The sequence below is a fragment of the Notothenia rossii genome, assembly GCF_949606895.1.
Source record: "Notothenia rossii genome assembly, chromosome: 7".
Taxonomy (NCBI): Eukaryota; Metazoa; Chordata; class Actinopteri; order Perciformes; family Nototheniidae; genus Notothenia; species Notothenia rossii.
Window position 1 is genome coordinate 24,283,132 of NC_136905.1, and position 27,053 is coordinate 24,310,184.

Below are 27,053 nucleotides of genomic sequence, written 5' to 3' on the forward strand. Positions count from 1 at the left end.
CCTCATAAGAGGGTGAACAAAAGCTAGATTCATAAAGATGACCTTATTGACTTAATTGTATCAAATCTCTTACCAAATGTGATCTTCCCTGTGTCTTCGGGATCGATGGCAGTGAAGAGACGCGACACGCTGAGGTGCGTCACTCCTAAAGCCGTTTTCAGGATAACTGCCAGCTCCATCTCTGTGATGGCACCGTCCTCCTCTGCCTCAAACATCTGCACAACACACAATGGGGAGAAGCGCAGGTGTTATCACCCAGAGAAATTGTTCTTTAAGTGGTTTCCCTTTTTTATAAATCATAAATCTTTATTCTCAATACTACTCAAACAGTTTGGTTATCTCATTGGTTGTTATGATAATGCACATTACATCTGATGTAATGAAATACACATCTGAGCATGAACGATGAGAAAATTATGTTTAAACATGTGTCAGTATGCTAGAACTGCTTTATTAGAACCTACAGTTAGCGTCATTTTAACACAGCACATGTCTCATTGAGATCCCAAGCAGGCACAGGGAACTCTGTTTCTGTCTGGTGGTTGGATAAGCGTAAAGCTTGAAAACAGAACATACCTTGAAGGCCAATTTCATAGTTTCCAGAGTTTTGGCGGGTCTGCATATGACAGATAAGGCTATCACATATTCTCTGATATCCATGCAGTTATCTTCATGCTGGAAAAACGAGAGAAAAACAACGCTTTACGAAAGATGGAGACAGAGGATTTGAGCAAGGCTACTCATTTATTTATTTCACAGAAATAGCTGCGGGTGATTGTTGTTTAGGTCGTGAACACATCGCTGCAATAAAGAACATGATTGTTTGTTTGGGTTCTATACTGCAAATGTATCCCCGAATGAAAAGCAAGGGGCTGTGATTAGTTTCAAATATGCATCTGGTATTCAATGCAGCCTCCAGTCTTTACAGTGTTTTTATAGAAGCACTTTGTCAACTGCCTGCTTGGAGTTTATTCATGCACTAAACTGAAGCACAAAATGCTTACTGCACATCTCCTGTCATTTAGTGTAGCTATTACAGTGCTTTATCCATTGAAAGCGAGTATTATGTAATATGAGAGTTATCCTTTAGAGCTGTCATGGTTGTGAGTGAAACAGTTCCAGTCTTTACCTCATCAAAAAGAGAGAACATGTCTAGGAGCATCTCTGAAACTGGCACGTCGAGGAACTGAGCAAAGTCGTCCAAGTCCAGCTTCTGACCTTCCAGCTTCCTGGCTCTGTTCCCATAATCCTGCAGAACCTTCTCAGTGTTCCGGGGTTTTAGCCTGGGGCAGCAAGGAGGGATACATTTCCAGTCATTAATAACTGGGTCATAGAAACCACACCATCATAAAAGGCCATATTATAGAGTTGTATCACATCCATTTCTACCTTTTTTGGACTGCATTCAATTAAGATTCTGCCGTATTGCTGCCAAATAATGAACATTTTCTATCCTTTTTCTCTTATCTGCACTAATCGTAGTCCCTGCCAAATATTGGACTCCATCATAAGACTTAGTGCTGCCAGTTTCTCCTTTCATCTTCCAGAGAGGAGTTGCACCAATAAGCCAAGCCATGTGTGGACACTACCCCCCTCCAGATCACACACTGTGCAGGCACAAGACCAACCAATGGAAGTCAGCAGCACAGCCACAATAACAAAATCCCATACTCCACCACCTGTGCACAAGACCAGTTTGATTCGCTGGAAAGCAAACCACTGCCAGATATTGAATCCGGATCCCTGCAGTGTTTGGTGAGTTCTTTGCCCTTGTCTCACCCTTTTGCCCCTGGCTTGGTTCTCTTTGATGGGAGGATTACATTGGAATGGTTGAGAGACTCACCCCAGTCTCCTGGCGAGCTTGGAAAACTCCAGCAGACAGGTGTCCACTGGCAGTCTCAGCTGGCCTTCTGCCATGGCCAGCTGGCAGTCTTCAAACGAGTAGTCTGTGATGGGAACCCCCAGGGCTCTGAGCAAGGCAACAAGGAGACAGTGATCAGTATGTACAAATCAATACGAACTCTGGTGAAGACTCATAAAGGATCATTTAGTTACTGATATGGCAACTTTGATGATTGGAACAATGTGTTTGGTTTTTCTGCTGGACTGTTGTTTCCCATCCTCAGCTTCAAGAAGTGAAGCACAGAGTGTGGGAGAGAATGATAACACAGGTAAACTGTGAGCACTGCATATGATGGTTTGAATGAAGAGATATGCCGGGTGGTACAGAACATAAACAATACTGCAGGTGTTGTTATACTCAATGCAGGAGAGGTATTCAAGGCAGACAAAGTGTCAATACTCAGGAATATCAGGGATGTAAAATGTAAATGGAAGGTTTCAATTTAACATTTTATTTTCATAAAGTGATTGACCTGTGTTAAACCCTCGCCAATCCTTCTCCTTGGTCGAATTACAATATTGTTGTTGACCTAAAAGCAAACACGGGCACTTCCTTGTTTATTGCTCTTTGTCCCTTCTAGACAATACAAAGGTATATTGTATTTGTTGTTTATACATTTAAAAAATAACTGTGGAGAGTTATCACCTATCCCCTCAACCTTTCCCTTTGTACATTCAAAAGGAGCGTCTGCCACATATGATATATGAACAATACATTTAACTTACTTTGCCAAGACACGTCTCACGTTGATAGCATAGAGAGCAGGGTTCTTTTTCTCCTCCTCTGACGGTGTGTAAATGGGAAGGAACTGCAGAGAGACAGAGAGAAGAAATGAACTTCCTTTCACATAGAATACGTTGAAATACTACAAGTGCAGGGATTATCATGACTTAATAGGGCAATATATACATGCAGTATGTGGAGCTTACCTCGACCACAAACCTGTTGTGCAACTGGCAGAGTGTCAGCCACAAGATTTCAAACCTGTTAAGATAAGGACACATTCAAAAACAGTAAACAAATGCAGTAACAAAGACATGTGATTGGTATCCATGGCAAAAAGGGTCTGACAAAGAATTTACGGTGTGTTCAAAAGACAACACTTTCTTTCTCAGAAATTGCTCACTTCAACCGTTTTTCTAAATTGTTCACATTGTTAAATCATTACTTTTCAAAACCAAAAAGCCAGTGTTTGGACAGACTATCTTTTTTTTAAAGTACGCTTTTCAAAGCTTAGAGAAATGCATACAAGCTCAACTTTGGTATTAATATATATATATGTATATGTAAATGCAGTATTACTCTTAAACTTTCTATGAGAGGTTTGAAATGAAATTATAGTCTGACTGCATAATGTTAGAGTTTGTGTGTGTCTTTCAGAGATTTATTCCAATAATGTATAGCTGTGCTCCTCCGAGCCGGGCACACAGCCAGATGCATTCACAGAGCCAGCATAATAATGGAAACCACACCGAAACGTGATACAGACATATATTCTGATGATGCTACAGGGACAGATAACAGGGGCAGTGTTTCTCCTCCTGCCAGAACTAATCTGCTTCCAGTCTATTTGAGATCTCACTGAGGAGATTCTGGTTCAGACCACAATGTTCAGTTCGAAAATAGTATCTTGCACTTGAGTTGTAGAATCACAACCTTGATGACCTTGCAATTATGTTCATAAGAAAAACTATAACGCTAATCTTTTTCAGAGACGCTGTCAAATTACTTTATTCAATATGTATTTCTTTTTAGGTCAGAATAATTGTCTTTCTGTACAGTGTAACCCTAACCCAGATGTTCGAGGATTTATACAACTTTATTATCATCATCATCCAGTCTTATTATCATTTATTTTATTATATATTTATGATTCATTTAAAAAGAGTTAAAAAACACAGTGCATTGTACGTTTTAACAGCAAGCAAATATACCGAAGCACACTTTAGATGAAATAAGAAATGGTGTACTTACGCTCCAGGCCCTTGCCACGTCCATGTGATCGAGTCCTGTAAAGAACATGAAGTGTATCAGTTGGAAGAAAATATTCATTTTAATATTTCAAGAATGCTTTTCTAATGAACTGTTTGTTTCTTCCCGCAGCTGTTCCTGCTAAGAAACAGTTCATTCTCATTTGGCCACCAAAAACCAGATTAAGCGTAATGAGGTTAAGGCAGGAAATCACCACGCTTTAAAATCATGATAAGATTAGTTTGCCCCTTCTACATAACAATATACCAGTTTTGGCATATTTCTAAGAGTAAAGGAATGATTTTTAAGCACAAGTGTGTCTCGTTAGTCATTGCTAAGTACACAGGTTTACTAACAGTAATGTAGACTTACTGTAGTTACTAAGGTGCATGCAAACACAATGACTTAGCAAGAAAATAAGTGACATATTTCAGATATGTATCAACCTTGTGACTCATTTATTTCAAAATCCTAACCACAGTCAGGACTGGCACCACTCAAATGTTGGAACTACATTTGTGATTTCTGCAACTGACCTCAGATATTGCAGACCATATAGCAATAGCTCCCTCAATAGAACATGTTAGCTGCATTTATAACAGTTCCATCTCACAATGTCCCACTGCATTACCACAGCCTCACTAACAACAAGCCCTATAACAAGAGATATGCCTTTATTTGCCTTCTGAGTCACACCATGATTAGCCAGATTCCCAGTCAGGCTATCAGGAAGAAACTGTGTGCGCATCACTGAGTTCTTCTTATAACCCAGATGTAGACGACGTCAACTAAATCAGACTCTTTGTCGTTCCAGTAGGCCTCTCCTGAAGAGAGAGTCCATCATTCATCTGAGACACAAATTAGTTTAGTTAGTCTGATCCTAGCATCCAGAACATGAGCGGGGTAAACTCATCTTTTCAATCTTCACCTATATAGAATATACTTGCCAGAGGCTGTGGAAGCACAATGGGAATTACATTTGAATCAAAAATTAAATAGTTGTAAATGTTTTATAAATAAACCAAAAATAATGCATTCACTTAAGTATGCTGCTGCGGCAACATGAGTCCCATATGCCCACAGCATGTTGTATCTACATAATTACTACACGACTGGATTACAAAGCCTTCAAAGACATTTTTTCTTTTTCTTGTTGTGTTCGTTTTAAATGTAAGATTCAGCCTATTAACCAATAGACACTGTATGTGTTCTCTTCTTTACCTTTTCAAACAGTGTCAGCGTTATCCCTGTATTTAAAATCAAACAATGACACAATGTGACCACGACAACAAGTGTTGACCGGTGGAGGATCTCACAGTACCGTATGGGATTCTGCTGAGTTTGCACATCTTTCTGCATTACTCAGAACATTTTCTCCTTCATGGATACTATATATAACTGCAATATCTTTCTACCCACCATGTGACCGGCAAGATCGTTACCTACCCACTGAGTGAGACTCTGGTGAGGTGCCAGGCATAGTATACACACACGCACACATAAAAACACACACATTCACACACAAAATATGGCGCATTCGAACACTTCACAACTAACATCACAGTGAATATGGAGATTGCTGGGGAGTCACTCATGATAGATCCCCTAGTGGTTTGATTTTACAACATTTCAATACAAAATAGAAACTTAAATTGTTATATAGAAAACTAAAATCTTATTGAATGTTTGTTCAAATTATCTTACCAGTTTATTGGGGTAACGAATCACTACAGGCTGCACGGGTACAGCTGGGATGAAGGCCCCTGCAAGAGCAAACAAGACAAATAAATTGGCTTAAGAACCATAGCACAATTATTTGAATAATATTTGCATGTTTTGTCGGTGCACTCAATGACACTTTACAAATCAAAAACACCAAAGGAATCCCAACCTTATTTTATCTCTATGCTTTATCTGTTGATCAAAGATGTTTTTCCAACAGACATTTTTTTAAATTGTAATAATAAGTACATTTGCACGCAGGGTTACATGTGAAATGTCACTGCATGTGAGCAAAATGGCAGCATCATTTTGAAGAATAATCAAAAGAGAAAAGCTTAATAAAATGATGATGGGAGCGTTTTACCTGGCTTGAAGGTGATTAGGCAGGATCTATTTGTGCATGTTCCCTCTGGAAATATCATTATCTGTAGGAAGGAAGGAATGGTTCACATAAAAAAACAAAAACAGGGGTCTCATCCTGAACAAAATGTTACAAAAAAAAACGATGTTTATTAGCTTGCACTAAAAAGAAAAATCTAATTAAGTGTACTCCTGTTTAAATCAGGTGATGTTATCTGTATAAGCATCGCATTTCTGTTTACCTGAGGCCATTCCCCCCCTGAGTGGGCTCTGCGTTTGATCTCCTCCACAGTCTTCTTTCTGGAGTCCTGGTCCGACCGTGAGACAAACACCGGTCTGATGAACTTAATCAGAGCTGGAAACAAGAACGCAGAAAGAACAGATGCTAATTTATTTATTTAATTTGACATGAACTAATGTTTCTCTATGCATTATTGGTATCTACTGCATTAGGTAGAAGGAGAGGGGGGAACTCTGACAGCTGGATCCAACAGGAATATGCACAATTTGCAAGAACTCAGACCAGTTAACCAGGTAACACATGCCGTGTATGTATATTGTGCCGCAAGGATGACGTACTTTTGTAGGCCAAGCCAGAAGTTATCTTTGCCCTGGTTCCTTTAATCCTCTAATGAAAAGTCAATTGTATTTCACCATTTCCCTTTTTCAGATTTTTGAAGCATAAATGCAATCACCAGAAGTGAGATGGTAATGTTTTATAATAAACTATACCATGGTCTCATGACTATAGTCTAATTCAGCCACTTCTTAGCAAACAAATGTAAGACAAGTACAAGCTTTAGAATTCACAAGTGGGTTATAAGCTGACCTTTTTTGTTGTAAAACATAAGTGACATTCTCTCAAACTGCCTTAATCACAGACCTTATGTCTGCCATCAAACCAAAAAGCCATTAAAAAAACTAATTGACTGAAAAATGATAACATTTTCAGCTTAAGGAATGATTACTGCTGCAATATATTGCCTTAAACAGTAAAGAATGATGTAATTAGCATTATGATAATTACTTTTGAACGATCAGATACATCATTTCAGAAGCAAAAACACTTCACTAAGAAAAGCCAGGAAGGGAAGAGAGCATATTATCTCCTTTTTACATCAACCCCCACTCTAATGATGTTCTTAAACAAAACACTTGAATCCAAATTACTCAGCAACAGAGCTGCACAGTGAAGAGACTAAGAATGTGGCTGTACTGAAACATTCCTCTGTGTTTTTGTTACATTTCTGTAACTGAAAAGCACTGTTGAATAAAAACTTTGGGATCTGGAGAAATACCAAAAAACTACTGTAGAGTAAAAACTGATAAGTTGAGTTAGCAAATGTTAACTTATCAGTTTTAATCAGGGTGCACACTTTTTGATTGTGGGTGAATAGATGGCATCTATTGCACGTTTGTCCGTCCTGGGAGAGGGATCCCTCCTCTGTGGGGTTTCTTTGGAAGTTTCTTTTTTGTCCGATTTGAGGGTCCAAGGACAGAGGGTGTCGTATTGATATTCTGTACAAACTGAAAAGTCCTACGAGACAAATGATTGATTGATTGAAAATCTACTGGCCCCTTGCATATTTTACCAGCATTTGGCTGTTTAATAATGTCAATTTTGTTCCCTGGTTTAATTTTACCGGGTATTGGATGTGGTATTACCAAGCCAAATGTCATTATGAAAAATGTATGATATAGCGTAAAACAACAAATATAAATTAGGAAATATACTGCAAGATATGTCCGGTCTCTTTCTCTCTGATTATAGGCCAGGAACAAGTTAGTCCAAGTTACAATGGTTCTTATCCAATCAGGTTTGAGGGGCGGTCAATGGGGTTTTAAGAAACTGCTGGCTAGAATAATGATGATATGTCTTCCTCTTATTCAAATTGTATAATGATTTGATGGTTATTTTACACATTGAGAATATCATGATTGATGCTACGGTACTACAAAAATGTGATATTTATTGTGAATACAGTTAAGTTTCATCATGTGCAACTGTATGTGCCTGAATAAAGTCAGATCAGACTATTTAACAAAAAAAATATTGCAACAACCGTATTTCCGAAATAAATCACACCAAAATCCACGGTCCACCACAATACAACATTTATCAGAAACCCCAAGACAGCTCTGACACAGAGACACAACCTTAAGAGAGAAACAACATGCTATATGCCCGAATATACACAAATGTGTGGGCAATATATGATGAGGAAAGAAAAGAGTGAGGCCATTAGAAGAACAAATTGATTCCAACTGTGAGCTGTCTGCCCATAGGAAGGGATTAGGTCTCTATCTGGTACCCTGAGACACTCTGCACACGTCACCGTGGCTGATCAGGTCTTAATGCTTTTTCTGGACTCCACTTGTTTGGCCAGGCCAGCATGACTAGTCAAACTGAATTTGAGGAGACACATTAGTTGATAACCTTTTTACCCAAAAATAAAAGCAATGTTCAATGAAAATATAAGACATATCCATTGTTGCTACTAAGGTTTCTTCGAGTCCATCAAGTTGATAGTAATGCCAATTTGTCTACGAGAACATGTGTTCTCAATCCTGAAATACGGGCAAGTAAGGCTTACGTTGTTTGGCAAGCTTCACTCAGCATGAAGTGGCTAATTACTGACTAAGTGGGCAGAGAAGGGGGGGAGAAAGAAAGGCTTAAAAAACACACACCTAGTACTTTTACTGAATGTCTTGCTGGCTGGGGGCCAGAGGCATAAAAACGCCTGAACTGAAACTACAAATGAAACTGAACGTATAGGTACAACCTGTTCTTAAACTAAACAGTGTGTGTACTGGCGGTATCTCAGCAAGGCCTACTTGAGAATACTTGAGTGTACAGAAAATAACTCAAGCTGCCTGATGGGATACACTATAAGAAAGCAGTGATGGTAGGATACATTCACATAAAGTGAATGTAATTTTAATTGCAGTGGCAACCACGCCAGGTGGACGATGATAAGAGATGAAGGTTAAAATAAATAATGCCGAGAACGTGAGCCTCGGATTTCATGAAGAACATAATGAGACAATTTTCCCTTCCATAAAATCTGTTATGGTTAGTATCGGTAATTATGTCTGACACGCTATGCTTTCATCTTTAGATCTATAGCATTAAGTATGTTAAGGAAGTTGTGAGTTACTAGGACGTTATTTTCCTTCTGCAGTGAAAGTGTGATTAATTAACCAAGATAAGAATATTTAATTTCCGTTTCCTCCTGTCATGAGTGGTTTCATGAGTTTAAGTGTGTCATTATGACTTTGGAACTGACTCAGAGCTGGTGAAGTATTCACTTGCCGAGTCAGAGCTGAGAGGTAATGTTCATATTTTTGGAAATGTCTGCTTCTAAAATACAGCAAGGCGTGTGTATTCTTGTGTTAACATATTTCCTTTACAACCACTGCTTTGCATATAACCAAGCTGTTCTTGACTTCAACCCTTATAAAGACATTTGGCAAAGTAGATTGGGCAATCCCTTCGTTTAAAGCAAGATCCCAGAAACTGTTGAGACCTGCCTTTTACCAAGTAGAACATCACAACACAGGGCACAGGGCAGATAGATCTATGAGACTAATATATCCTGGTATGCGTTTGGTACTTACTGCCCCAGAGAGGTATGTCCTTGCTCTCAGCCTTCATGACGATGGAGGCCATTGTCATGGTGACTGGGATGGCATCAAAGTAGGATGAGTGGGGGGCCAGGGTGAGGATGGGCGCTTCTGCAGGCAACGCCCTTCGCCCTTTCACCGTCATCCAATGGAACCCCCCCACAAACCACATGACCCGCATGATGATCTTCAGAATGATGTCCACCACCCTGAAAACAAAATCATGCATGTGTGAGGCATCTTTCAATTAAACTGCAGACCGAGACCGTATGATAGGTATCCAAAGACATTTAAAAGTTGAAATAGAAGAGTATGGCTTGATAGAAATTAAATGTTGAATAAATAGGATCAGTGAATAGCACCAAATGTAAAAACAACAGAATTTAATGATAATCAATACAGAAATAACACCGTTTACACACCAAGAGGAACTTTTAGAGAACCTAAAAATGTGCAAACTGCAAAAGAAAAGCTTATTTCGTGTTGTTAAAGAGCAGTTTGCATGTTCAAGCCCAACATGGCATTTTGTACATGTATACCTCTAACTTTTCTTACTCTTTAATATTACTGAGTTTCTAACCACCTGTGTCTTTTAAGACTTGATTGAATCTAAAAAAAATCTATTTATTTTCTCAAGACAACTTTCACCAACCCACCCACACCAAAAAAGTACAGGCGTCATCTATATGACATGACATAACCGCATGTTCATTAACCTTTCTGGTGCTATTTTCTTCACGAAGTGGAGACCTGTATCAGCTGTGACAGTATGGAGCACAAGACTGAGACAAAGGGTCAAACATCTAAACTATTAAAGCTCAATAATTACTTAAAATAAACTGAAAGGTAACATGGTTTTTGGGGAATTTTTCTTTTTAACATGAAACTCTAAATAGCGACATGCCAGACATTTCGGCTTCCTTTTTATAGCTGCATTTGTATAAACACAGGTTTGGAAGACTAGTAGTCACAGACTGTTAGAATACATTTCTGAAAATGTTTCAATAGTTGGCCCATTTCACAAAACAAAGGAAATCCTATGATATAGTCTTAATGTTTGGATTCAGAAAAAGTACAATTTGGGAGCCATTTAATGCCATTTAATGCTAATAGCATTCTACAGTTACTGCGATACAACTTGTTTTAAGACAAATACAAGACAAAGCACCCACCTCCTCCAGAGGCACTGGGGTTCGACAGTGGTCTCCGAGCGCCCTAATGAGGCCAGGAAGGCAAAAGGCCAAGCCAGCAGCATCATGAATGCAGCTATGAGTAGACGGATGGGGAACAGTGTGACTGTCATTAATGCAATCTGGGAGAGATTGAGGAAAAGAGAAAAGGGAAAGGGTTAAACAAAACACACCTCAAAGTAGATCTTTCTTCATGTAATGTAATGTCATCTTGGATCAATTTAATCTATGCAGTATTAAGCCAAAAATTACTATGAAGGTACCCCTAAAACTTGACATCTCTTTTTTGATCGCAGGCAAAATGCAAGAACATAGCTGACTGTATTGCATCTTCTGAATAAATGAAAAAAGCTCATCAGAAAACAATGATTGCTTTGTCTTATGCAAAGCACAACAAATTATTAGCACTTCTGGCGGTGTTGGCTTCTGCAGCTTTTTCCTGTATGTGCATGCCCTCTGCAGTACAGACGGCAGCAGGCCTGCAGCATGGCCTGTGTTGGACCATTTAAATAGCTAGGTTTGTCTGCCCTAAACTCAATGCACGATATTGTTTTTTTGAAACCGATACCGATAACTTCCTGCTTCTCAAGACCGATACCAATAATAATATAATATATATATATATTAAATGTACCCGTTGCCTTTTTCCCTCCTCGTGGAACTTCTGCATTGCATTTGTTAAAACAAATAGCAAGCGAACTATCTAACTCTGAAACTTTGAAATAGTCCCATACTACCGACGACATGTTTGTTTACTGTCCTGGCTTCACGGCCGCTACGTCACAGCCAGGCATGAGTTAGGGAGTGCTGGATTTGTGAAAAACTCCCCTCTTCCTAAACCACTAATACCAGAGTACTGGCAAAACGGGAGGAGCCGAGTGAAAAACAAGCGCCCCTAATCCCAATCTACCCACACCGCAGTATTTTTTCTTCTTTTTTTCCCCCCAAAAAATATATTGTATATTATCGGGGCTATTAATACTTTTATCGGGTTTATCGGGATGACGTCATAATTCCTAATATCGGGCCGATAATTATCGTGCACCACTTAAACCTTTTATTTATAAATCCTAATCATGTAAATGCTACTCGGAAGAAAGCCTCTTCATGTATTCAAAGCTATGTAAAAGCTTGTTCAGTTTGGTTCGAATGGTGACTGTTTTTACAGCTTTTTATGACTTCATGATAGCGGCACTTATCTTCTGTCAATATTTGTCTTGATAAAAAGCGCTACTGAAGGGCATGAAGCCTATCTGCACTATCTGATCCAGGGAGAGTGTTTGACTTATTTAGATTGACCATGCTGGCAGACAATCTAAAGCTGGCTTGTTGAACTACTGACAATAGGCAACAAACACATTTTTGACAGTAGTTGATCTTCATGTAACACATTTATTCTTTCCTAAAAACACACACCGCTGTTGGAACGGGAAACAACCATGTATAGATCATGATGGTATTAGCTACTTTCTTGGGTTTTGGGAGAGTCGCAAAATGACATTACACACTGATCCTCCCGCAGTGACACAACACCTTAGTTTACTTGTTCATAGTCCTCCAGACTGTTACTTTCCCAAGATCCTCTTAAGATCCTCTTATGCAATTATACAGGTCAACCACACTTATGACTTTTTTTATACAAATGAAGTACTGCACTCAAATTGCAGTATGTCTTTTTATCCATGTATTGTATACCTGTTGTGTAGATGTTATTATCTTTGCTTTTTAAATGCCCGTTTTGAAATGCTTTTTTATAATGTGCTTCCACTGTATTTGTTCTTAAATGTCTTTTATTTCATTTTGTAAAGCACTTTGGGTTGCAGTGTGCTGAAAGGTGCTGTATAAATAAACTTGCCTTACACACTTTTGCACAACTGACAAACAAGTATTTTTTTCCTATAATAAAATTGGCCTTGCCTTAAATGTTTGAGAGCCACTGTATAATGCATTTGTTTAAATATTTATTGAGACCTAAAGCATGAGAATGCATGAATGTCAAAAATAATTAAAATGAAGGCAATGCTATAAAACCAGAGAGGTTTTTTACAATGCAGGCATTGTACTAAAGAGCATCTTAAAAGCGATTGTGAAAGCAAATAAACATTCAACTGTTCTCATGCAACTTGGGAATTGTATTTTAATTGCCAAAAAAAACACATTCTAACTAAATTCAAAATGTACACATTTAACTAAGGCTTTTTGGTATAAAAATATAATAGTATAAAAAAGGAAAAACACAAAAAAGCCATTAGCAGATATGACTTACAAACCAGCAAATGCAAAAAAGTGAACCAGATGTTACCAGTCTGTTTTTATTATTTCTGCACGGATGAAGAAGGCCCTGCAAGGTTGAAACCCATCTGCATTTGTATTCATTATTATTCAAAAAAGAGTAGACCCTGTGTGTTTGTGAAAGCAAGCATGTGTTTATGCACCCCCATCCAAATCCATACTGTGGGTGTTGTAATCTTTATTCTGAGTGCATCATCAAACTAAAAAGGGAATGTTTTTCCAATGACAAACAACCATGCTTTCCATCAGATTTCATTGTTTTTTCTTATCTAAATCAACAGTAGGAAGCTGTTGCAGAAAGCTTTAATTGTAACTTTTAATTGGTAGTAAGGAAATGCCAATGAGTTTCTAGTTTTACAAGACTAAACAATTTCCTCATTGGAGGGTTTTTAAGTTTAGTGAGAAGCTGCAGCACTTTCTTTAGTATTTAAAACATTAGTAAGGTTGTTCTGTGTGGTAACAGTTATATATTAACACAATAAACATGTGAGAAACTTTGTAAAAAGTCTATCACTGAGAAAGAACAATGCAGAAAACATTCCCCAATTTCTCTAACTGCATATGACTGTATGACTACTCTTATGGGGAACACATAAGTTGGCCACAAATGACAATGCACAGGCATGCTGTAGCAGGTGGCATAAGACCTCGTAATTTAAGAGTTCCCTTAAAAAGTAAGTTCCCTTAGAAGAAAATGGTTTGCGCAAATTCACCTCAAGTCATGTCCTTAGGGTAATTAGTTGAATACTAGATTTCCTCATTGTGATGTGTTTTTATTTAGGTAATTCCTTGAAATTGGTTAGGTGTTGCAAATGTATCTTCATCAACAATTTATAAACCCCAATAAGTGTATTATGGCTCAGTCGAAGAGAAAAAAGTTTTTCCAAAAATATTTGGGGCAGGAACAACTTGATGGACACACTGACTGATGAGCAGCTGCTGTGAGATTATATATTTAACTGGCAATCAGTTTATTTGTCCAACAAACTGGCACTGGATTTGGAGCACTCAACAGTCGACACAGCTCAGCTGCCTCTCCCTACTGTCCCACAGTAGCTACAGCACTTCGCTTCCATGCCACTGGCTTCTGTCATTGGTGATGTTTTTGGAGTACAAAAAGTCCTCTGAACAGAGGCTTAGGTTTACCTCAAGAACAGAGCTATGTGGAGTCCTTGACATTACATGTGCGCTTTTATCGCCTGCTAGACATTTGATTTCCGTACAATATGAACCTACCTTTGTACTGTAGAAATTATCGATTTCCATTAAACAATTGAAAATATTTCTTCCGTGTTCCGTCCTTTTTGGCAACTTAAAAATTATTGATACCAATGTGTTTCAGTTTGGTAAAGAGCTAAGTTTGGAATGTGTGTTGCAACTTACAATTTCCTAATTTCCTTAACCTAGTCTATAAGAATCTTTATTCAACCGGGTAATGCTTTAAATAGTGTGGGAATAAGCTATTGACTCAGTGCTGCATTGGCAGGATCAAAACAGATTTAGTTCTTTATGGGATCATTATTCAATACATTCACACAAGGAATGTCAATTAGGCCCATCTAACTTAAACTGGGAATTAAATCAACTTTAACACTATCATCTTGCCCTCTGACACGTTACCAACGTTTAGGCTACAAGGCTAGATTAGGACTACAATTTTTGCTGATACAACTAAAAACAATAACAAAAACACAGAAATGTGTTCTCACATTATGTCTATGCCTGTTAACTCGGTAGATCAATTAATTAGCTCATTAAGGTGCAAAACTGCAAGCACATCTTTATATGGATTGAAAGGTCATGCCCATGAATTACAGTATAGCCTACTAATGGGAATCTACTAGAGATGTTAAGATTCACCGATTCGCATCGGTGCACCGGCATAAACGTTCAAGATGCGAGTGCACCGGTTGAAAGAGTGCACATCGGCTACAGTTTGGGTTGAACTCGCGATGCATCGATTGCGTAGCGTCTTTGCATCGGTAAAAAACCGATTCATTCATATAAAATCCCCTTATCTTGTCAACGTTCAGCAGAGACGATCTTTGATATTTGCTTCGCCACTACGGAGAACGAGAGTCTCAGTTATCAACACACACGGAAGTTGAGGAGAAAGAGAAACACAGCGCAGCGAAAAATACCTACAAATCAAACGTTTGGCAACACTTGGGATTGTTCAAGAAAGACGGTGTAATAGTCATTTATGCTATATAGTTGACCGCAGGTCATGGAGAGTAATAAGGTATCCGTAGACCTTTGTATGAGGTATCTTTATTACTTAACAGGTCTACAGCCATGATACATAGATCCGTCCTAGATGCGGACTTGCATACACACAGTATCACTCCGCAGCCGCACCCCATCAGTAACGTCCTGATGGTATATGTGCGCGGCACTATTTACTACAGACGGTCAACTTGAAAAATCACTCGCAAATTGTTAACGATGCCGAGCCGCTTTAAAGTACACAAGTAGTTTGAGGAACTTAGCGACGCACATAAAGAGGCGACGTGGGGTCTGCAGCTGAAAAGAGAAACCTGAAAGTTAGACATATGAGTTAAATCACTCAGTGAGGTGTTCTGTCAGAGAGAGAGGTGTTTAGCTTACAGCAGCCTGTGACGGCCAATAATAATTTAAATGTCTTCCTTACTGTAAGCAGTTATGAAATACCTGTTTGTGAAAGGTTATTTGTATTCTTTATTGTTCAGATAGAAACCACTGCTTTCTGCTCACTGGTGAGTTAGCCTCTGAGTGTTAAGCACATCAGGCTGGCAGCTGTATGGGCATTGCTCTATGGTAGCTGTTATTTGCACATTGTTAGTCATGAGCAATGCATCCTTACATTGTTTAACTGTGAGGTGTTATACAATTGTACTCTGGAGAGCTTTTAAAGGTAAAAAAATAAACGGCATGATGGGATGTGCAGTATCAAATATGTAAAGCACTTTTTTGTTAATGTATGATTTGCTGCATATAAGGAATAAAACAAAAATCCTCTGTCGTACCATATTGAAGTATCATTATTTTTGCATCGTGTTGAATCGCATCGTATCGCCCCGAATCGCATAATGTTGAATCAAATCGTATCGAACTGTATCGCAACAGGGGTGAATCGTATCGTATCGCATCGCCTGGTGTTTCAAAGGTATCGTTAATGTATCGTATCGTGGTAACGTATCGAGATGCGCATCGCATCGGCCTCAGTGATGGATATGCACATCCCTAGAATCTACACGTTTGAACAGTTGCTCCAAGATTTGGGTCAACTGGAGAGCAAGCTACTATCACAAAAATAACTAAAAGTAACAGGTTAGCAAGGAAGTGTGTTTGTTATTCAAGTATAGTGTGTAAGTAACTTGGCCAAACTGCTTTGTTTAAAAAAAAAAAAAATGTAACCTATGGATTAACTACAGCATCGTTTTTATCGTTGTAATGCCATTGAAGACCAGTTTAGACCAGACAAAGACGAAGGTAAGCCATGTTAGCGTTTTGGGCTACCTAGCGCCACTTGTTTTGATGTACGTTTTTGTTGATAACGTCGCGAGTTTGTATCTTTCAGTGTTGAGGTGGGCACCGTTAGATTCTGTGTCTCCTTGCAATCATAAACGATGTGTTGGATGTGCACCTAGGATAAGTAATAAGGTAGCTAGGAGTGATTATCGGCGCAGTAATAGGTTAGCATTTTTCGCTCAGGGGCCATTTAGATGCTTCTTATGAGACTTGTGTTTTGGTTTGTATCGTCAATTAGCTGAGATTATTCCCGTTAATCTGGTATAACACATTAATAGGTTCCTAAATATTAAGAGACACAGTGTCGTGAAAAAAAAAAAAAACGCCGGCGGGGACCTTGGGGCTTAACAGGTTAATAAACTAAACAATTTAACAAAATTGCCTGTCAAAATACCAATACCACAGGACCATTTTTCTTTTTAAAGCAATACTTTTACCTTGAAAATCAATGCATTCTAATACCGGGTCAATTTGACCCTGTTGACGGTTTTAGGTCTAAAAAAATCTCTGGAGGTTCTAGTGTTAATAATCGCAATTACAATTATTGACCCAAATAATGGAGATTATGATTTTTGCCATAATCGAGAATATGTATACGTGTATATATATATATATTTATTAGGGCTGTCAAACGATTACAATTTTTAAATCAGATTAAACACTGCTTAAAAATTTTGTGATCAGCTGTTTTAGCGCAGTTCTCCAGTGAAGGGGGGGGGAGTCTCCCTCTGCAGCCGGTTGGCACAATTCCGTTGTAGACCGACGTTAACAGAAGCCCTGTCTGTGCACACGGAGAACGACTCTGTCGTCCGGTGATCTAACCGCCTTCTGGAAAAGCTTCACAAGTACGTCGGTACGCAAATGCGCTTTGTGACACAAGTGACGGTACGCATTTCAGATTACGCACATAACCTGCGTACCAGTTATGTGCACCCCTGTACTACAGCAAAAGTATTCTCTGTCGGGACTTCCTGCAACAACACCACGCCGTTATCTTGATTCTGATTGGCCAGAAGACATTATCAAAGATGTTCTATTGAGAAGACGATCACTACGTGACAAAAGTTTTCAAAACCGTTTCTGGTCTTCGGTATTTCCAGACAAGTGCCAATGTGGCTGCGTCCCCTTGGAAATGTTCTGATAATCCATAAGCACTAAAAACAGCTTTTCAGCTGCTTTATATCAGAGCAGGGATATTTCTCCCCTCTGCTGCAAGCTAGCATACGTAGAGACGCCACCTTTTCTTTTTAACATGAGTGTGTGCGGGACGATTTCCCTTGGATTCTATTGGCTCTAACGTTCAGTAAGAGATGTCACATGTCAAAATCGAACAAGGGGGGCCAGAGATATGGAAAATCCACTCTAATGGCCCCAGAAGAGTTTTTTTTTTGCTAAATCTGTCTAAAAAGGTAAAATATCACTTGTTTTGCATCAATCTTGATGCAGGGTACTTATTATATGTTGTACTTTGGATTCCTAAAGCTTTTAGTCTACTAACCCATCATCCAAGGTTAGTTTTCACTATAAGTACAACATATTTTTTGGACGGATACTATAATTTACAGTTTTTTTACCATGTTCAATCTGAATTTTTTTTAAAATAAAAAACATCTATATTGATTCTGACTTTTCTACATCCAACTGACAGGTTTATCATTACTTTGAGAAAAAATATTATTAATTTAACCCTTTTAGAAGGGAAGATATGGTCATCTGTTCTGGGAATGTCATTTTCGAGCCTGAAACCTGAAAAACAGACTTGGGGCCTAACAGGTTAACGCTACAACGTAGCATTTCGTGAGGCGGTTGTCTTTGTTGGGTGAAAAGCAAACAGCTGTTTGCTGCGGAGCGCAGCGCAAGCAGTCTCCCGTGAGCGGGAGCGCGCTCCTTCACTATAGACTGTCGCTATCAATATATCTATCTATCTCTATCTCTCAATCTATAAGGAACCGCAGTAGACAAAAGGTGTTGCTATAGCAAAATCAATAGCGCAAAGGGGTGGGGTCAATATGACCCGCTGGGCGGAAATAGGTATAAATGGCAATTTTTTGGGCGATTTCTTCAATCTGACTTCATATTGACAATTTGTAACAACATAGGGTGCTACATAACACACTTTCAGGAAAAGTCACGGACTGGGAGACTTTAATATTTTATTGAAAAAAAGTTACATACAATAAAAAACAGCTCTGGGTCAAATTGACCCGATTGTCGGTTCTAGTGTTAAATGTGATTATTCATTGACTTTGAAAACATCCATTTATTGTACTTTAAAACAAATAATAATTTGAACTTTTTAACTGTTGAATTATACGTTCAGGGTAATCAACTGAAAAACCAATACAAAATAAAATAAAATAAATTATACATTCATATCTACATTTAAATAAATAATATCAAAATAATAAATACCAATAAACAAGATCAACAAACATGTTGCAGTGCACTGTAACAACCTGAAAACTCCTTAACAGCCAAAATTGTTGGTAAAACATATTCAACATATTCCAGTAAAAAACATTAAAGGCTGGCCCACCGTCATGGTCCAGAAGTAACAGGAAATAAATGTTGAACTACAATTTAAGACCAAATAAAAATGTTTTGGCCACCATGGCAAATGCTGGTAGGGCTGCTCATGTCATCTCTTTTTTGAGAGATGACATGAGATTTTTTGCTAGAAACTAGGGCTGCTCGATTATGGCAAAAATCATAATCTCGATTATTTGAGTCAATAATCAATTTATTGGAGCAAAAAAATTGTTTTGAACAGTTGATTACCCTGAACTTTAAGTATAACTCAACTGAAAAACCAATAAAAAAAAAAAAATCTAAAAAAAAGAAAAACAAATTAATAATCATAATTAAAAAGTAATCGTTATATATTTTGATTACGTTGTTTTCATAATCGTTGCAAGCCATAATTGTAATTAAAATACGATTAATTGAGCAGCCCTAATATGAATATATATATATATATATATATATATATATGGGGTGGACGCCCTCTCAGCCCTGGTCTGGCGGAAACACTGCCTGGTTGTCTTTTTAAATCTTAGGTAGTGTATATTCACATTTGTCAATGCCTTCTAGTAGTTGTATTAAGTACATACACTCCTGCATAGTAGCTGCTAAAGCCATATACTCGGCTTCACAAGTTGATAAAGCAACAGTTGGCTGCTTTTTGGTTTTCCAGGAAACCACTGGCCCGCTCTCATTAAGGCTAACACAATAACCTGACATACTACTCTGTCGGTTAGATCAGCAGCCCAATCTTGTATGCTTGTAAACCCAGTTTTTCACTCTTACATTTCCGGTAACACAGTTCCCTGTCGATTGTACCTTTCAAATATCTCAGTACATGTTTTACAGTAGTCCATTGCTCTTCTGTCGGCTCGGAAAAATACTGGGACAGTTTACTGACAACAAAACTCAAATCAGGTCTTGTGCACATAGCCAGGTAGATCAGGCTACCTACTGCCTCTCTGTACATTCTAACATCCTTCATCGGTATAGCATCATCTAAGTAGTTCAGTTTTTGCTCACAAGGTGTCACTCTTGGTTTACAATCCTTCATGTTAAACCTTTCAAGTATTTTGTTCACATATTTCTTCTGTGACATCTTTACACACAGTTTGCCAAGGAAATGTTTTAGTTTCCCCAAGTCTTTCATCCTGAATTTAGCTATGAGCATCTCTTTAACAACTTTCAATGCATTGTTATCACTAGCTGCAATGGTTATGTCATCAACCCATATTATCATTATCACTTTCCAGTTTTCAGTTTCTTTTGTGTAAACACAATGGTCAGCAGGGTTCTGTAGGAATTCATTTTCACTCAGATACTCATGCAGCATGTTGTTCCAATTTCTGCCTGACTGCAAGCCCATATAGTTACTTTTCTAGCTTGTACACCAATTTTTCACCTTTACTGGATTTTACCTCAAAACCTTCTGGCTGTTCCATGTATATCTCACAGTCTATTGGTGCATGTAGGGAAGAAATTTTAACATCCATTCGGTGTCAAATCAGATTTTCCTGTGCTGATTTTTGTATTAACACTCTGATACTGGTGAGGTTAGCGGTAGATGAAAATGTCTCATCATAGTTTTCACCCCTCTTCTGACTATCCCTTGTCTACATATCGTGCCTTGTATCTTTCGGACCCATCAACATTGGTTTTGATATCATACACCCATTTACCCCCACTGCTTTCTCACTTTGAGGTAAGTTGGTCAGGATAAATGTGTCATTTTCTTTTAGTGATTGCATTTCCTCATCCATTGCAATAACCCATTGTTTTGATGAAGTTACAGCTTCCCTAAATGTTAAAAGGGATATTGCACATTAATCTGTAACAATAGTAAATATTTGTCAGTAGCTGATCCTCACTTTCCTTACCACATACACTGTCACATAAGTAAGCTGGCTTCTTCCTCACTCTTGAAGGATAACGCCTAAGCTCACTGTTGTTGTCTTGTTAAATTACATTACATTGCATTTAGCTGACGCTTTTATCCAAAGCGACTTACAATAAGTGCATTCGACCAGGAAGATACAACCTTGAAGAAAACAGAATCATATAAGTACATCAGGTTTCATAGAGCCCAACATTTCAAGTGCTACTCAACTGGCTTTAGATAAGCCAGCCCTTTATTAGTATATAAGTGCTTTGTTAGTAATTCTATCGCTCGAAGTCTCTGTTACCACAGGTATAGATACTGGACTAACGTTAGTATCGCACTTGATTTTTCAAGATTTGTTCAGTACCTCAAAGTCATCATCGGAGACGGTTTCTGTTTGTGTTTCTCTTTCTGCATTGGTCTTGGTCACAAACTTCACAAGACTAGATTTTTGCACTTTTCCACTGTGAGGGAAATAGACCATGTAGGCAGGACTATTTTTTGTCATATCCAACAATAATTCCCTTTTCACACCTTGAGTCCAGTTTCTTTTTGTCTTGCTTATAAGCATAGCACACTGTTAACGTTTCTTTGTCGCGCCGTGTGGATTAACCGATTCAGCCGCGTTTTTTCTCGTTTTAATGCCATTGAACACGTCTTTTGATCAGATTGACAGCTACGGTGAGACGATCTCCCGTAAAAGCTCCGTAAAGGTACATGTTGTGATGTCTGTGTTTGCTTCCCCTGTCGCGAGATCGGATCGCTTAGATACTATACTTAAATAATCTGTGGAGACAATACCTTCATCCGGTTAAATATAGTTTAAAAAAACGCAATATATACCGCAGGGGGGGGAAAAAATCGCGATGTCAGTATTTTCAATATCGTGCAGCCCTACTCTGGGCCCATAACCTGTTAACAGAGTAAGCTTTACGATCATTGCTGTTTAGCATCCAAATAAGCGGATGAATAACGAATCATCCGAGACAGTGACATTTCATTCAACGAACACTCCCATTGGAGGCGTGGCTTTATTTATACCCGTCATTGAACTTTAACCTGGTTCGCTATTGGCTTCCAGCCATGCACAACAACTCACAAACACAAATTGGTAACACATTTACCTGAATGTTAACACTGTTGGCTTGTCAACCAGACAGAACTATCACTATTTGTTCTGGTTTTCAGTGTTTTGGTTCACATGTTTTCTTCCTCATGTTACTGCGGATGTGAAAGCAAGACCAGCGCAACGTGTTCAAATATAAGTTCTCATTTACATCAGAAGAACTAGGAAACTCATTATCGCTCATGACCTGCTTTGCTTCTGCACTTAGTGTTTGAGTCTTTGAAGTAAAGTTGGAACACACATATGTACTGCAGGAAAGCTTTTCTGCTGTATTGCTCTGTTTATAACTTCCTTGATTTTCTTATACAAGTCTTACAGATGAAAGCCTGCTTATGTATTTGTTTTTAATCAACCTGACATTCTACCGTTTTCCTTCCAGTCTCTGTCAAAACAGCCACAAGGAAAGTAATGTGTGTGCCTCCCCAGGTGACTATTCTTACCCGTAACACGATCCTCGGTTATGCCTTCTATTCCAGTACTGCCATTCATAAAACTCAAGCTCTCCCATTGGACTTGACCTTTCTATTGAAAATACCTCACAGATGTGTTCCAATACTTCCCAATTAACCCCATGTACTTGCCTGATCTATATGATAAGCATTTTGGTTGGCGATATACAATAAATTACTCTGCTTTTCTGTTGTTGTACTTACAACAAATACAAGACACACACTGAGGGACATCAATACAACTGCCAATTTGAAAAGCTGCTTTCAAATTTTTTTTTATTCATACTTTTGTTGATTTATTTAAGATCTATAGGTGATACAAGTGCACCAAGTAATATCTTAGAATGCATCTGACTTTTTGGTTTCCTTTTCCCTAAAGTAGGTGTTCCACATAGTCTGACATGATAAGAAGAATGCCTAGTATATATTGATTAACAGGGACAGAGCTTATTAGGCCCACGGAAACAACATATGGCCATGGTCTGTAGCTCTATTGCTGTACAAATCTATGTGTCATTGAACCAGGTTATATTACTCAATGCACTGCACCTGTCAATACTAAACCATGGCTTGTGGATAGACAACACAAACACACATTTCATGTATTCTGTACATAAGGGGAATTGTTGCAATGTGGTCACGAAAGACACAATTCTAACTTTCAAGTTGGCAATTTCAATTAGATAAAGTAGCCTTTTTATTTTAATCGCTGTGTTGTTATATCTCTCCAGGCTGCATTCCAATTAAACACTTTTATAGCAATTGAGCTTAAAAATATTGAAATCAGTGTCTGGAAGCTTGTAGTATCCTGCACCTTATAACCTTTTGCAGAAAGCTTAAAATCTGATTATCAACAACGATGACTGGGCTGAATATCTGCTCTATGCTGCAAAATGGTGATCATATAACCAATGACAAAACGTGTGAACTTTTACTAGGGAATGTACAAGTCATAGATGAGGGGGACATGAATGACTGTCATTTTTGTATCCCCTTCTCAACATTCACACTTGTTCTTTGGTGGTTAAGTGGGACGCACAGTGATAACCATTAAAGCATGAAAAGATGCAATGGAAACAACACAACGTCCCCGTGTTTACAATAAATGGCACATAAAAAAGGTTGAAGCTACAACACAGCATGTTCGTATAGCTGTACATGATAACAGTTAAAGAGCAACAAGCTAGGCCCATTCTCCACAGGCGGCCATACTCAAATGCTGTATTTCATTCCAGTGGGTTGTTAGCACATTCCTGGATGGAGACTGTGTTGATCTTCATGGTGTATACATACTTATGTGAAATGCAAGCAGCTGCTGCAGCTAAACGTAAAAGAAAAAAATAAGACTCCCATCCCTTTTCGGCAACATCAAAGCAAAGCAGCAAACAAACAAGACAGGAGCAAGAAAGCAACATGTATGTTGCTACTGTTAGTACTGTTAGCTGGCTAGGTAACACTAGCTCAGCTGAGTACATGCAATCAGGACAAACCAAGTTAAATGATGGTGACAACCTCTCCACTGTGCTCTACAAACTACCAAAGCCACATGTTAACATACAAGGACTAGAGAAAAGCATTTTCGTGCAAACATAATTTTACCTTTGCCTTTTCCAGAGGGGAGAATTTCAAGACGTGCACAAAAGGGTTCCTGAACGGAGGAGCTTGGTCCATCTTCTTTCCATCTTCTTCTATCGCACATCGTTTCTTACTCGGTAACCTCATTCTTGCAAGAAGTCACGTTGGTCGGAGTTACAGCTTTATTTTTAACATTCCGAACATGAAACGGGGTATGCCTAAAACGTAACGTTGGACCCCTCACGCAAAACGCAGTTTACCTTATCACTATTGCACGGTGGATAATTCAGGTGGCAGTGCAATGTTATTATCGTTATCTCCGTTTCTCGGACAGCATGGAGGGATAATGGTTAGCTAAAGGATTAGCTGGGGATATTTGAAGTCGCTGGTATATTTCTGCCTACAGTGCGCAGGACGCCTTCCTCCACACCGTGTTCCCCAAACAGTCTGCTAGTCCTGGATGCTAACGGAGCCACGATTCTGCTCTTCTCTCAAAGCGCATGCGCCACACATCATTCGCATCTATATCACGGTGCCTTGGATGCTTCCTTCACAACTGTCCAATGTAGTTTAAATATTGAAGCATCGATTTATAATACTGTTCTACTTTTGGAGAGGGAATGGAAAACATATAATCAACTATTAAAGTATGCACAATTGGTCAATAAAATAGCCATACTGTAGGAGTAGGCAAAATAAATGTAATGTCATAGACAGAAAATAAGGTTGTCACAGATGCTCAAAGACAGCAATAGTAAAATGACATACAAAGAGTAAAATTATGTAGGAAACATAACAGGTTACCTGAGATGAAAATAAAATAACATAAATGCATCCTGTGTTTCATCTGGTTACTGTCATATCAAGCCTTGCACCAACTCTCAAAAGGTAAAGTATATCAATTGTGTTCTCTATTGCAATGGATTCTGTTATGCAGATTACTGGAACAATATATTGGATGTTGCTGCAATGCATCACATGTTGCTTACTGCGACCCTGCAGCTATTTCTGAAATATAACATCAAACTAACAGACTGTCATTCAATTACCTTTTAAGAAATGTAAAAGAGGAACTAATCATTGCTGCCATTGTGGTTTGTTTGGTTGGCCTTAGCTCCCCCTGAAGGCTATATATTCCCAGTGTGTCAATCCGTATCTATAAATAATAAGGAAACAGTTAATAGGCAGTGTGTGGCTGCTTGTCTATTAGGTCTTGCACTCTGGTGGCTTAGGCTGAAGAGGCAGTACCACCTGCTTTGCTAAGAACAAAAGGAAAGGTTAAACCTATTAGTGGCATCCAGCTCTTCATACAGAAGAAGAGTGGGAGTCTTTACAAGTAGGTGTGTATTATTGGACGGCTGCTTAACATAAAATGTAAAGTAGTGGTCCATAAGAGCTATTTCTGCCATGCATGCTTGCCATTGTGTATGTGTGTTGGTGTTTGAGCTAGACTAGAGTGTGTGTGATTGTGGATGTATACACAGATAGCGTACACATTTGTAACTGTGAGGGTATTATGCTCTGAGTGCAGTCATTGTCTCTGAAATGACTCACGACAGCCATACAGTGCATCCGGAGAGTATTCATCCCCTTCACTTTTTCCACATTTTGTTACAGCCATATTTCAAAATGGATTAAATTCATTTGTTTTCTCAACATTCTAGACACAATACCCCATAATGACAAAGTGAAAAAAGTTTTAAAAATAATTTTTGCAAATGAATAAAAAATAAAAAACTCACATATCACATAGACATAATTCATACCCTTTACTCAATACGTTGTCGAAGCGCCATTGGCAGCAATTACAGCCTCAAGTCTTCTTGAGTATCATGCTACATGCTTGGCACACCTATCTTTGGGCAGTTTCTCCCATTCTTCTTTACAGATCATCTCAAGCTCCATCAGGTTGGATGGGGAGCGTCGGTGCACAGCCATTTTCAGATCTCTCCAGACATGTTCAATCGGGTTCAAGTCTGGGCTCTGGCTGGGCCACTCAAGGACATTCACAGACTTGTCCTGAAACCACTCCTTTGTTATCGTAGCTGTGTGCTTATCGTCCTGTTGAACGGTGAACCTTCGCCCCAGTCTGAGGTTCGAGAGCGCTCTGGAGCAGGTTTTCATCAAGGATCTCTCTGTATATTGCTGTATTCATATTTCCCTTGATCCTGACTAGTCTCCAAGTTCCTGCCGCTGAAAAACATCCCCACAGCATGATGCTGTCACCACCATGCTTCACTGTAGGGATGGTATTGGCCAGGTTCGGTTTCCTCCAGACATGATGCTTGGCATTCAGGCCAAAGAGATCCATTTTGGTTTCATCAGACAAGACCATTTGTTTTTCTCATGGTCTGAGAGTCCTCTAGGTGCTCCATGCGGGTTTTCATGTGCCTTTTAATGAGGTGTGGCTTCCTTCTGGCCACTCTATCATAAAGACCTGATCGGTGGAGTGCTGCAGAGATGGTTGTCCTTCTGGAAGGTTCTCCCATCTCCACAGAGGAACACTGGAGTCAGAGTGACCATCAGGTTCTTGGTCACCTCTCTGACCAAGGCCCTTCTCCCCCGATGTCAGTTTGGTTTGGGCAGCAAGCTCTAGGAAGAGCCGTGGTGGTTTCAAACATCTTCCATTTGCAAATAATGGAGACCACTGTTCTCGTTGGGACGTTCAATGCTGCAGACATTTTTCTGTACCCTTCCCCAGATCTGTGCCTTGATACAATCCTGTCTCTGAGGTCTACAGACAATTCCTTGGACCTCATGACTTGATCTGTGCTCTGATGTGCACTGTCAACTGTGGGACCTCATATAGACAGGGGTGTTCCTTTCCAAGTTATGTCAAATCTATTTAATTTACCACAGGTGGACTCCAATCAAGTTATAGAAACATGTCATGGATGATCAGTGGAAACGGGATGCACTTGAGCTCAATTTT

The 27,053-nt window shown here is 38.9% G+C and overlaps 1 protein-coding gene across 2 annotated transcripts in view; it reads right to left on the reverse strand.

Annotated features, from left to right (window-relative positions):
* LOC307046827 (lysophosphatidylcholine acyltransferase 1) overlaps nucleotides 1-24,599 on the reverse strand; it is a 29,004-nt gene extending 4,405 nt beyond the window's left edge. The window contains exons 1-13 of one of the 2 annotated variants that reach the window (XM_079693472.1): nucleotides 24,146-24,599; nucleotides 10,753-10,892; nucleotides 9,575-9,789; nucleotides 6,199-6,311; nucleotides 5,961-6,021; nucleotides 5,579-5,637; nucleotides 3,878-3,912; nucleotides 2,833-2,887; nucleotides 2,629-2,711; nucleotides 1,844-1,969; nucleotides 1,130-1,283; nucleotides 577-675; nucleotides 74-215 (exon numbers count right to left, since the gene is read on the reverse strand). In XM_079693472.1, the coding sequence (XP_079549598.1) occupies nucleotides 74-215; nucleotides 577-675; nucleotides 1,130-1,283; nucleotides 1,844-1,969; nucleotides 2,629-2,711; nucleotides 2,833-2,887; nucleotides 3,878-3,912; nucleotides 5,579-5,637; nucleotides 5,961-6,021; nucleotides 6,199-6,311; nucleotides 9,575-9,789; nucleotides 10,753-10,892; nucleotides 24,146-24,268 (1,405 nt within the window). In that variant the 5' untranslated portion in view covers nucleotides 24,269-24,599. Of the gene's footprint in view, nucleotides 1-73; nucleotides 216-576; nucleotides 676-1,129; nucleotides 1,284-1,843; nucleotides 1,970-2,628; nucleotides 2,712-2,832; nucleotides 2,888-3,877; nucleotides 3,913-5,578; nucleotides 5,638-5,960; nucleotides 6,022-6,198; nucleotides 6,312-9,574; nucleotides 9,790-10,752; nucleotides 10,893-11,404; nucleotides 11,782-24,145 lie in introns of those variants that run through there. The other variant, XM_079693473.1, reaches the window with a different exon arrangement.
* Between the last annotated feature and the right edge of the window lie 2,454 nt (nucleotides 24,600-27,053).